The sequence below is a fragment of the Lichenostomus cassidix genome, chromosome 3 (genome assembly GCF_008360975.1).
Source record: "Lichenostomus cassidix isolate B80296 chromosome 3, HeHo_3.0, whole genome shotgun sequence".
Taxonomy (NCBI): domain Eukaryota; kingdom Metazoa; phylum Chordata; class Aves; order Passeriformes; family Meliphagidae; genus Lichenostomus; species Lichenostomus cassidix.
In genome coordinates, this window is record NC_139483.1 from 92,611,827 (window position 1) to 92,624,252 (window position 12,426).

The 12,426-nt window shown below is 42.9% G+C and overlaps 2 protein-coding genes across 7 annotated transcripts in view; one reads left to right on the forward strand and one right to left on the reverse strand.

The window, feature by feature from the left end:
* Nucleotides 1–10,171, reverse strand: part of DLGAP2 (DLG associated protein 2) — a 460,234-nt gene extending 450,063 nt beyond the window's left edge. For all 4 annotated transcript variants that reach the window (XM_085056707.1, XM_085056705.1, XM_085056703.1 and 1 more), the window contains exon 1: nt 10,047–10,171. In XM_085056707.1, the coding sequence (XP_084912833.1) occupies nt 10,047–10,064 (18 nt within the window). In that variant the 5' untranslated portion in view covers nt 10,065–10,171. The remainder of the gene's footprint in view (nt 1–10,046) is intronic.
* A 198-nt stretch (nt 10,172–10,369) lies between these two features.
* The window catches only part of ERICH1 (glutamate rich 1), an 88,984-nt gene continuing 86,927 nt past the window's right edge, over nt 10,370–12,426 (forward strand). For all 3 annotated transcript variants that reach the window (XR_014851084.1, XR_014851085.1, XM_085056721.1), the window contains exon 1: nt 10,370–10,520. Coding sequence is in view for 1 of the 3 variants with exons in the window: in XM_085056721.1 (XP_084912847.1) it covers nt 10,499–10,520 (22 nt within the window). In the remaining 2 variants the exon portion in view is untranslated. The remainder of the gene's footprint in view (nt 10,521–12,426) is intronic.

Here is a 12,426-nt window from a genome sequence, read left to right on the forward strand (position 1 = left end):
ATATATACAGGCAATTTTTCTAAAAGGTTTATGGCATGTAGGTTCAAGCAGATTGATGTAAAAACAATACATGAAAAAAATCTATCAAAACAAATATCAGAAAATCTTCTAGGTCAAACTGCACAGGATTAATAGCTACAGCCAAAGAAACAGTAGTACTGGACAGTTAGAGTAAATTTTCATGGATACAGTTCTAAAGAAAATGCATCAGCAAGTTTTTATGAAACAATATTTCAGTGTATCTGTCATTCCTTCATAATGGGGACATCTCACATGCACATACATTGCTGTTTATTTTGGTACTTCTTGCGAATCTTTCAGATGAGATTTCACCAGTGGCAGTAATTACAAGAGCTGGACATATTTATGAAAGGAGGACAAGGCTGGAGGATTTTATATTTTGCTCTGAAAAAAATAAAGACTAATGATCACATTGATGTCTCTCAGAAGAAAATTCACACGGGAGCAGCCTGGCTGCCAAGAATACTTTGCTCCTTGTGCTCTAAAATCAGAAGCATAGGAAAAGTTTATTCCATTGGTCAAGAGAAGCACAGCTTTTGTGGCAAATTTCAGTGATAATAATGAGTAAGATATTTCTTTAGGGCAACTTGGATCAGCCCCATGAAAGATGTTGAAAAAGAGAGACAAATTTTATTCATAATTATATGGAATTATGCAACTGAAGTTCATAGCAGAATAATGTTTTCTTGCAGTAAACTTCTTGGGTTTTGTTGTTTTCATGTTTTTTCTTAATATAAGTAATCCTATTTTATGGGCAATCTGTTTTTCAAGTAAAGAACAATCCAAATGTAGCCTGGCAGGTACCCCATTTCAGCTGAGCCTCTTCTATACCTTTTTATATATCAAGATGCATTATGCAATACTGATGTCTGTTTACCTATGGTCCATGCAATTTTATCTTGTACACATAGAAACATTTAAGTCTGTCAATCTTGCATGACACAGTTCCTAAAATGTGTGTGATACCTCAGGAAAGAGATGTTATACAGCTTGTTCCTGCCCCTTACATGCAACCAGAACAAGGCAACCAAAATAGTCATCCCCTGTACAGCCCTATTAGGATCTGTCCAGTGTTATATTCAGACACTTTCATCTATATCCATGATCATGTGTCTCCTTTTCTTCTGGTGCCAAGCAGTACTACAGGCTTCCCTAAACCGCTCCGTATTACTCTCCCCTTTTTTCCAGTGTTAACCTGGGCTTGCTCCTGTTTTCATTTGTTCACCCTTCAGCTCATAGACTGCAACATGAAATACAGGATAACACAAATGTTAAAACAACAAGCTGCACCTAGAGTACTGATTATTCTAGCAGTGAAGCAAAATGTTAGATTTCATTTCCAGGCTGTAATCAGAATGTAAAGCTTCACACATTTTTGTGATACTCAGCCATCACACTACTTTGCTAAGTTTCAGTGTCCATGTAACTGCTGTGGAGTGACAAATGGACATTTGTCAGTACACTTTAAACAAAATTCCATCAAATTAGGAAGCATACCACAGAGTTCTTAAAATAATGGAGCACAATTTAAAGAAATTAACAAATGCAGAGAAAATGTTCTATTAAAGGAAGTTCGGAAAAGACATTTGCATCTTTCTAAAACAAAAAGAAAGAAAAATAAAATGTATTATGTTACTCAGGAGTGCAACTAAATAGAACATTACTCACAAACATGCCAGGAAAGCTCCTGGAAGAGCATGCCATCTGATTGTGATACACTTTTATAGGAGAAATATTTTATTATCTATTTTATTGATCAAAGCATTATTCTATAGCCTGGCCTACACTCAGCTTCTCAGCTTTGTATTTTGTTTTTCTGCATCATTTTTAGAACAGCAATTCATGACAACTTTGAAAAGAAATGGAAAAACCCTGGGAATTAATCAAAGACCTGACACTGCTTAGCAAAGTAATTATGCTGCATAACTTATCCACAACTAAGAGTATTGGACTGACTTCCACACTGCTCTAAATCATAAACACAGCACATATTAAAAATATATCAGATGAGACATTTACTAAGGTATGCACAATATCAAAAAGCACCATAAAATGAAAAAGGTATTTTGAAACACAATAATTAAGGGGAAAAAAAGAAATACACATTAAAAAAAGATAATTAAAAATGAAACAATATAAAAGAACATTAACTGTACTATAAATTACCTCAAGACTGAACACACGTTGCTATATGAGGTATTTTATTGGTGGACATTAGAATATTTCTACTGATTTCTGTCACCAAGTTATTTTAGCTGTAGAGAAACATTAATTGGGGGGGGGAAGAGAAAAACTGGGAAGCATCCAAAATTATTCTATCAGTTCTCAAGTTGAAAAGAAAAATAATATAACTTCAAAATATTTAATTTAACTATTTAGATCTATTGTAATACTTTGCTCATATATTTCCTTACGTTCAGAGCTCACCATGTGCCTTTGAATTCATAAAGTAATACATAACTTTCTAAATATTGTTGCAGCTGAAACCTTGCAGTGTAGGTAGCTCAAATTTTCATGAGAAAGGCCAGTGTGATATAAGAATGCATCACTTACTTGAAGGAGAATGGGACTGAAAAATATCATAGAAACACAATTTCTCCCTTACAAGTGTCATGTCAAGATTTTTGAGTAGTACATTATAAATTATCATTTAAGAAAACTGTTATCAAATTACCATCTATATTATTCTAAAAGTACATGATATAATAATTAATTGCATCCCTTTCCAACTTCACAAAAATAATTTCTTCTGAAACATCCACTTGCTCTGCTCAGCTCTTGCATAATGAATAAGAGCTGACCTGCATGGAGATGGGCGACACTAAGAATCCAATGCACTTCAGGACTGGCAACAAAAGTAATGCTATATTTGCATATGTATTGCAGCCTTTTCTGCATATAATGCTATAAACTGCAGGACCTTGTGACAAAATAACTCTGATCTACAAACTGTAGTATATTGAAGTTTTTACAATGTGTCATGAAAGAGCCATGCCTAGGCTACATGTAACATTTTGATTTCTCAGTCTACTAAAATGAAAGGGAAGAAAAGAGCATTCCTCTTTATTCATTTGAATTCCATAAAGGAAAAGAGTAAATTTAAATTTCTGTTAAGTTACTAAGAAAAAAAAGATCATTTACATTAGTTATTTTAAAATGAATCTATAAAATATTGCAGCTATTCTCTTAAATCAGATAATTTATCTACCTCTGAAACCTGATTTTGGACATTTGTGGTATGAGTACAAGCTATAGTAGCTATTCCTAAATGACAATATTTATAAACAGACCCTCAAGTGAGTGAGAATAAAACTCTCAGACTCAGATAGAATTATCATGTATACAATGTGTAACAGGAACACTTAACAATCGTATTTTTTCAATTTCTTACCTTTAAGTGAAGCATTATGCCAAAGATAATCCCAAAATAGCCAAAAACCAGGCCAGATGCTAGATAACAAAGCCACAAGTTGCCATCAAAGAAAAGATCAGTTTCATGTCCTGCAGCCAGAAGGGGTTGGAAACATCAGAGGGGCTTGAACTCTCCTCCAGAGGGAAGGTGAAGCTCATGTCATTCTTACCAATGGGAGCCCATCGTCTTCCCAGCTAGAGGATATTAATACTTCTCTCTGATCTGCAGCATCCTCTTGCTGTGATGGTCTTCATAGCCCAATTAAAAAAATAATAAATATCCTTAAGTTGACATAGTATTTCCTCTACGTTGTGTTACCATGAGGAAGCCTTGATAAGGGTATGATAAAGAATTCAGACAGATACATAGGTTTTTCAAGACATTTGGTTGTACTTTTCCATTTCCTTTTCTAGCATTAAAAAAAGGCCCCGATTCTTCTTGTAGATTCAACTATGTAGAATTTGAGACACTGCAAGATCAAGGGAAGTAAATCAAAGGAATGAAAGCAAACTTTGTCCTCCTTTCTGCTCATTGGGGAAGATAATTGTTATCAAACTCTAAAACTAAAGAATATATTTGTTCATTTAAGTGAAATCTGCTGTTGTGCAGAGGATAAAGGTGGCCTTATACTGATGCTCCTTGGAAAGAATTACACTCTGCATGAATGAGGCAAACGTGTTTTCTTTTATCTTACTTGGACTCTGCTTAGACAAATTCGAGAGAATAAGAGTGTTTATGTTCTGTAGCTTTATATGCCAGTGACTTATTAAGCCATAAATCAATATGGATGTGAAAGTGGAATATCCTCTGGGTTTTTTTCCTTGCTCCCCTATTTTTAGATTATAAGAAATAAAAGGTTTAGTAACCACGTGAGATTCTCTCATTACTGTCTGCTATTCAGGGGGAAAAAAACAGGTTAAAAAGTAACCTCCCAGTTGAGGCGATTGAAGCTATTTGTTCAGTCTTATTTTTATAGGCTACTTGTGAAACTAGAAGGCAGGTGTGAAAGCTGCGAAGTTCATTCTACTCCTCATTGCCAGTAAAGCACAGAATAATACAATAGCATACTTCTATATTCCTGCAGCTGCACAAGCTCTAAAACCCACCACACAAGAGTGAAATGGTTTGGACAGTTTCCTTTAAGGGTATCTTGATTATCTGTATCATTAATAATATTGTGTCTGTTTTCTATGAAATGTCACCAGCCTATCCAGTTGCAAAACTAGGAGAATTGCTGGAGACTTTGGTGATACTTTATGATATATAATTTACATACATTATTAAGGCATTTAAATGTTTCACAATACAAGCCACACTGTTGAGAAGAAAAGAATCACAAGAAATTACTTCACTTGACCTCCAATGCACAAAAAAAATTCCATGAAGGAAATCAACATTTTTGAAAAAACCTGGCACACTAAGGGAAATGAGATTCCAGAAAAGCTTAAAAAATTAATTTGCATTCTCGACACACCTTAGTGATTAGTGAAAATACAATATCACCTAAATTAAAGGAGAAAGACAATAAAAATTGTTTTGAATTGTTTTTCTTAGTGCTGACCTGCGGCCTCTCCAGGACAATGCAGAGAAGTTGTTCCCTATGAAAGGCAGCACATCAGAGGCTGAACACTGCTCAAGCAGCCTCTCAGCTTCCAAGATGAAATACGTATCAGAGACACTTTATAGCTTCACTTCAGAACACACTATAGCGGAGTTCAATTTCTCCCTAAATCTGTGTATCTTAGTTTTATGCTTTCCTAACTGCTTTCAACTTCATTACCAAGATTAAACCTTTACATTTTCTAGAATAAACATTGACTTGCAACAACTTTTGGCATTCAGAATGAGCTCAAGTCAATCTGACAAAATTAAGATGCTTTTCTTTCCTCTGACATAACAAATTTACTTTTTAAAGACTTTACTTTTAAAGTATTTAAGATGGAGATGCTAAACTGAAAGTGGTGGAAGGACTTTGAGTAGAGAAGCTTGGAACGACCCAAGATGGGGATCTATAGATAGATGGATAGAAAGCTCTGGTGTATACTTCACCTCTTTCCGCTATTTGTGCAAAGTCTGAATCTCTAAATCACTAATTTTTGTCTTCTTGGATTTATGCATTTGGTCATATTTTTGACATGTTCCATTACTGTCAATTTTTCTACACACAGTTGTTGCAGCATCTGCTGGAGATAACAGACACTGATTCCCCTTGTGAGACAAAAGCCTTCATCTGTGATATACCTAATGGATTTCTGCTAACTGCTGGTGTATACTACTTTACTATCAAAAGAAAAAAGAAAGTCTTTTTACATCATAAGAATGTATGCCTATAAAACCACAAAAAAATTAGAGGGCTTGAGACCAATGCCATATTGGAAGTTATTTGCTGTTCATTTTCAAAACTGGCAAGGACAGAGAAATGTGACAAATACAGAATGAAAATGCATGGAAGATAAGTAAATTTTATGCACGAAAGAAGTATTTAAGAGAGTACAGTGAGAAGCAGATAAAAGCAAAGTGAGACCAAATATATATGCATGCGTGGAAACACTGATTGAGAAATCTAACTGCAGTGATTTCCATTCCTCTCATCACAACTGAGCGTGTACTAAATGAATAAACTGCTACTTGACATTTTCTAAATAAATATCATGGGAAGAGTACTTATTTTACTTTAATGAATCATTCTGGCCTCTCCAACAGAAAGTAGTTGTGATGAACTATAATCTGTTCCGGGAAATATAATTCTATAATGGAGATATATATGGACTGAAATATGAGTTGTATTCTCCAACAAGTCTACTTTAAAAGAGATTCTGATTCATCCATGCCCACTTCTACTTATATTTGATCATAGCTGTTGACATACTGTATCTGCCATGCTGAGAGCTATTTCTCTACTAGAGGTAAGAACCATATGGTTCGTGGATGACTATGAATTTTTGCAAGGCAAACTGAACTAATATGTGTATAATTTTTTTTTCCTGTAGCTATTCAAACAAACTACCCATTTAGCAAACAGAACATTTTCAATTCAATGGGATACTTTGGCCCATGTAATACACTTCTAAGAACTGAAAGTCTCCTTTAAATGCAATCATAATTGATGGGTTAACACTAACTTTCTGCATTAGTGGTCCTGTCGTTCACCATGCACGGTTAGATAAACAAATTCACTACTGATTAGGTGAAGCAGCAAATAAGACTTGTCTTGTTCATGTCATAGAACCAAAGCAGCTGTTTTTGTTTGACTGGTGCAGATTCAAAGGGCCCCCAATGGTATACCTCATAAAAAATCAGCAGGTTATTTAAGGGGTTATGTTCTTTTTATTACTAACACTTCTCATAGGATTATCATAGTTATACAGGGAAATTGCTTTGACTATGTGTAATCACAAACAGGAAAGAAAGTTTCTGCCAAAGGCAAGTGCAAAATAGTGTTTTACCATCCTTGTTAAGGCACACAAAAACTATCCCAATAACTACTCCAAAGCCCACAATTTAGCCAGGCAAAACTCACAATCAAGCTGAAATTCAGTTGTCCAGACCACATCTACCAATATTTCCCATCAGAACATCTGCTGTCAAAAAACCTTTTCCTAACTGTGTGATGTGGTGAGTGTACCAGGACTGGCAAAGTTCAGGGTAGCTTGCAGAGGGTACCCTTTGGGCAGAACGCTGCTTGGCATTCAGACACAGTGGAGACTGAACATCCAAGCTTTCCTTCAGATCATGTATGAATCCCCCTATTCAGGGATATGCTTCTTCTATTACATCTACCAATTACTATTGAAATAACTTGTTTCATATATTGGACTTAATTTAGAATATAACTTTTAGTTTGCCATAATGGACCTTGCAATTTTTGTCTTGCTTTGGTAACTTTTTGTTTTATCAGCTTGGCATTGTAAACAGTATCACCATTAACACTGGTGGGATTTTGCCGTACACAAATGTGAAATCCCAGTCCCATTACATCATTAGGGATATTTCCATTGATTCAGCAAGTCTTGGATTTGACTGTGGTTTTATGTATTATATAGACAAAACACATTATCCTCAACACCTCTGTCAAGAACAGTCTACGTTTGCTGACTGTTAAAGGCTTGTTTAAAGCATTTGACATCACTCTAAGTGTAATTTCAACTTGCACCGGGAATTTAAACTCATTTCAGAGGGACTAGAAATTGTAAAAAGTTATCAAAGAGGTATGCCCTATACCATTCTAGTCCAAACTAGATATATGACTAAACGCAAATAGCCCTTTATAGTACTAAAATGAAAAGCTTAAAAAAATCTAAAGTAAGGTCAATAAATTTATTTGACAATCCTGGTTTTTAGTTCATGTGTTACTGAACAATGGCATAATAAATGCATTCTTTAATTTAGGAATATTATGTCAAATCACACAGGGTCTGCCTTGAGCATTCAGAATTAAATCTCCAATGCATAACATTGTAATTTATAAAACTATTAAACATTGTCCGAGTCCATTTTAAACACATACCAGACATTTTGAAAAGCATGCAAAATGATGAGGGAAGGAACAACCTTTCAAATATAAATTATATGATCCGGTTAGCACTGTAAAAATAGCTACACACAGTAAAATTAAAACTTGCAGTTCTCAAAGTGTTTTGTGCAAACCATCTGGAAATGACTTGAAAATATTGCTATATTGCTGAAAGCACAGAAATATAAAACTTCTACTCTTCCTATTTTACCTGTTTTCCAGATAAAACTGAAAGATGGAAATGCAACTAATCAGAGATGTTAAAGGCTGATACCTCAAATACATTTGCATTATAAAATCATATCATGCTCTGCTCTACCCCCACGTTGCTTTTTAAAATGTCCAGTACCATCAGCATGGTCCCTTGACACATCTCATAGTAAAAAGCATTCAATTACTAAGACCCCACATGAGATTTCTCTGTCATCTGCACTTAGATCTGTACTCAGTCATACTGAGGTGACCATTGCTCCTCGCAGGATGCCTGCTTGCAGTCATCTACTACCTTAATGGCTAGAGGTATCCAGTGTTTCAAATTTTTTTTAGTGCTTCGCTTTTGATGCTACTCTGAAGCACACAGAAATAGTTACAAAACACTACAGCACTAAGAAGGACACTTGAGTTTCACAGCCCTGTTCTTGGGCTCACACCACCTAAGGTGACGGGAGCACTCGGTCTCCTTCTGAGGGCTTTAATTTGGAAGAGATTACACAGCCTGCGTAAGGCTGTGCCATTACGAAGCACAACCAAACAATAGGTTGTCGCCGCAAATTAGAAACCTTTGTAAGTTTGAGGGAAGTTGAAGCCGAAGCACTTATATATGGATTTACGGCTAAACGCCAAGCTGTACGGCACCGGCACCGCTGTTGGAACTGGGACACCAGCAGCCACAGGAATTAGGTTACGAAGGCGACAGAAAGCGGGGCCGTAAAAGAAAGCCCCTTTTCTGCATTTCTCGCCAGCTGGAGGGCTCTCCCAGCTCCCCTGCCCCGGACCGAGCCGCACCGGCCCCACAGCAGCGCCCTGGGCCGGGCCGGCGGGGACTGCCCGCCCCGACGGTGGCGGCCGCCCGGCGGTTTGCCGGCTCCGCTCCGGGAGGTGAGGCGGGGCGGGCTGGGGCGCGCTGCGCTCCCACTACGATGCCGGGTAATTATTTTATTTCTCCGGCAGACGGTGTTTCGAACTACCACGGAGGCGCTCAGCCAACCCGCCCGCGAACGCCACCCTCTGAGCGGCGAGAGCCACCCGTGATCGCTCCGGTGACCGAGGGCAGCGCAGCAGATGCGCCCGGCATCCACCCCCGCGCTCCGGGTGCGCGCCCGCGGACTCTCCAGCCGCGCCGAGCCCCACGCACCCGCGGCGGGGCAGACGCGCAGAGCCGGCGCCGAGAACGTGCTGGACGCACCTGCCGCCCGCCCCACCTCGGCTGCCGGGCTGCGGCCCCACCGCCCCTGGGGGCCGGGCAGCCCGTCCCGCGGTCTGGGAAAAGCGGGGGGGAGCAACGCAGCGCCTCCGACGTACCCGCACCCTCTCCGGCACGGCACGGCACGGCGGCCGCGAAGGGAAAAGGGGGAGCGGTGCGGGCGGCGGTGCGCCGCCAGCCCCGGCTGCCCGGCCCCTCCTCGCGGGGCAGCCCCAGAATCGCGCGCTGCCAAAATTTAAATCGGCCCGGCACTGCGGCTCCGCGCGCAGCATCCCCCGCCCCGCCGCTGCCTCCGGCCAGCCCGGCCACACGGTGGGTGCCAGCCCGGCCACACGGTGGGTGCCAGCCCGCGGCCGCCCCGCTCGGGCACCGGGCACCCCGCCGCGCAGCCGTCCTGCCCCAGCTACACCGGGGCGAGACACCCGCCGCGGCGACACCGCGCCGGGACACACCGGTGATGGGGATGACACCACAACCGACGGCGCGGCTGGCGCGCCCTCGCCCCCGCTGCCCGGGCGCCCGTCCCCGACGGCGCGGTCCCCGCGGCACCGGCAGCCCCCGTTCCCTCCGCCGCCTGGGCGGAGGCGCCCCGCGAGCAGGTCGGCGCGCTTGCCGCCCCGACGGCGGCCCCTTCTCTCTCCTCCCCTTCCCTTCCGTTGCCTCTCGTCCCTCCCTACCTTTTTCAGCGCTGACATTCTAGTGCATTATTAACGCGGCGGGAGCGGGCTGCGGCGGGTCAGGATTAAGGAGACGCCGGGAGCGGGAGCAGCGGCGCGCGCCCAGCGTCCCCCCGGCGCCGCTCACCCGCCGGGGCCGCCGCGCGCCGCCCGCCCGCCGCGCGCCGCTCCCCCCCGCCCCTCGCGCCCCGCGCGCACCCCCGCCCTCGCTCCCGCGCGCGCGGCACAGGCGCCCCCGCCGGCTCTGCGCAGCCGCGCGCCCCCTGCCGGAGCCCGCGGGCACCGCGCCGGCCGAGGCGGGGAGGGGGTGGGGCCAACCCGCGGCGCGGGCACGCCCTGCCGCAGCCTCCGCCAATGGCGCCGCTGGGCGCCGTGACGGACAGGCGCGGCGGCCAACAGGAAGGAGAGCGGGCACGGGCCTGCGACGGGCGGCTCGGAGGGACCGCGGGGCCATGGCCGGGAGCAGGAGGAACGGTGAGACCGCGCGGTGAGGGTGAGGGTGAGGGTGAGGGTGAGGGTGAGGGTGAGGGTGAGGGTGAGGGTGTGTCGGTCTCGCCGTGCTGCTCCCGGGGCTGGTGACGGAGGGAACCGGGGGGCGGTGGTGACGGCCCCGGGCGCGGCTGCCCTCAGCCGACCTGCGTTTCGGCCCGGGCGCACCGTGCTGCCGTGGGACTCGCTTGTTCCGCTCCTCGGCGCCCTTCCCGCGGTGGAGGCGGTGAGAAGCCGGCGAGCCTGGCAGCGGGGGAGGCGGGAGGACAGAAGTGGCCTCGGCGGAGGCTCGGCGCGGGGCCGTGGAGCCAGCGGGGCCGTAGAGCCAGCGGGGCTCAGCCCTCCCAAGCCCTGTCCTTCCCTCTGGCTCGGAGCTGCCAGGGCGGCTCCCATTGCCGGGGTTGGGGAGAGAGTAAAGAAAAATTGTTTCTCTAAGCACAAATTCTTTTAAGGTGACACCTTTTTCCTCAGTATGTGCATGCATGCGTGCTTACTTGCTGTTAGTGACCATGTATCTTGGCTTATTTCAAGTGAGTTAGCTCACTTCTGAAATAACCGTGGTACTGTGCTTGTAAAGAATGGAATAAAAGCCTTCTGCTATCCAAACACAGCTTCAGTCCATTCCCTTTATGTTTTTTAAGACCTGGCTTTGCACAGGAAGGACGCAGTAATAAAAATAGAGGTGTTCTATAAGTGGTATCTCGTTCTTAACGAGTGTTGAGTAGGGCTGAGCTGTGAGAGAGCTGAATGCTTGCATCCTGTGCCTGACTTTCTGCGTTTTCAGACAGTTCCAGCGTCCTGAAACTGGAATACTTCATGGGAGGATAACAATTTGAGAGTGAGACTGATCAGCAGGAGTTACTGTTTAAGCTATTTGCTGACAGACTGCAACTAGAGATAGCTTGAAGGAGGTATAAATACACAGTAGTGTTCTCTGTGGTTTAGATACAGATTCCTGGTGAAAAATGGAGGAGTAACTTTCGCTTCTAGGCTTTGGGGATGTGAATTAAAAATTGATGCTTTCTGGAAGAAAGTGAATTAGGAAGAGTGAGTCCTTGCACTTGTGGATGAATGCATGGCTCTAGAGCTGAGAATGGGGAAACTGAATTCTAAAACGCTCAAATTGTTTAAAACTGAAGGTGAGATAAAGAACCACTTGTTTCGGTAATGTGTCAGAGAAAGCTAAAATGATCATGCTGAGTGTCTGACTTTACCGTGTAAAGTTGGAAATCATTTTTTATTCAGCTACTCTTAAGAAGCAATGACTTAAGATTGGGAAGAAAATACAGTGAGAGGTACGAGGATGTCACGTGCTCACCCAGGAGGAAGTAACAAAACTGCAAGAGTTTAGAGCTTTATCTGATCAGCCTCTGCAGCTGATAGCATACATGAAAACTGTTGACTTTCTATTGTGAAACTATATATTTTTGAAAAGACAGGTGTCCTAGAAAAAAGCTGAAAAAGAAGGTTTAGCTGCTTTAAGGTTAGTTTTGCTCTTTTTTGCAAGAGTGTGTTGAAGATGCTGAAGACAGAGTTTTGTCTGCATTACAAGTGAACAGTGAAGCTTTTTATTTTGTCTGGAACTGGACTGTAATACAGAATAAATTGGATGGTCAACAGCTTGTAGGTCATGAGTCTAATTGTCAGTGAGGAGATTCTAAATAATGAAAAGCCAGTAGAGCAGGTAAGTGAAATGCACTTCATTGTGCCAGGAAAGGGTGGGACAGATATAGTTGAGAAAGTGCATTTTTTTTTTTGCGTTTTGCAGGGCTTTTTGTTTTTTTACTTGCTCATGTACCAGTGATTCCAGTGATTCATGACAGGGCCAGAGGTACTACCAGTGTCATTCTGTGTATTATCAACAAGCTATTTGTCCTTTCTGGGATAACTG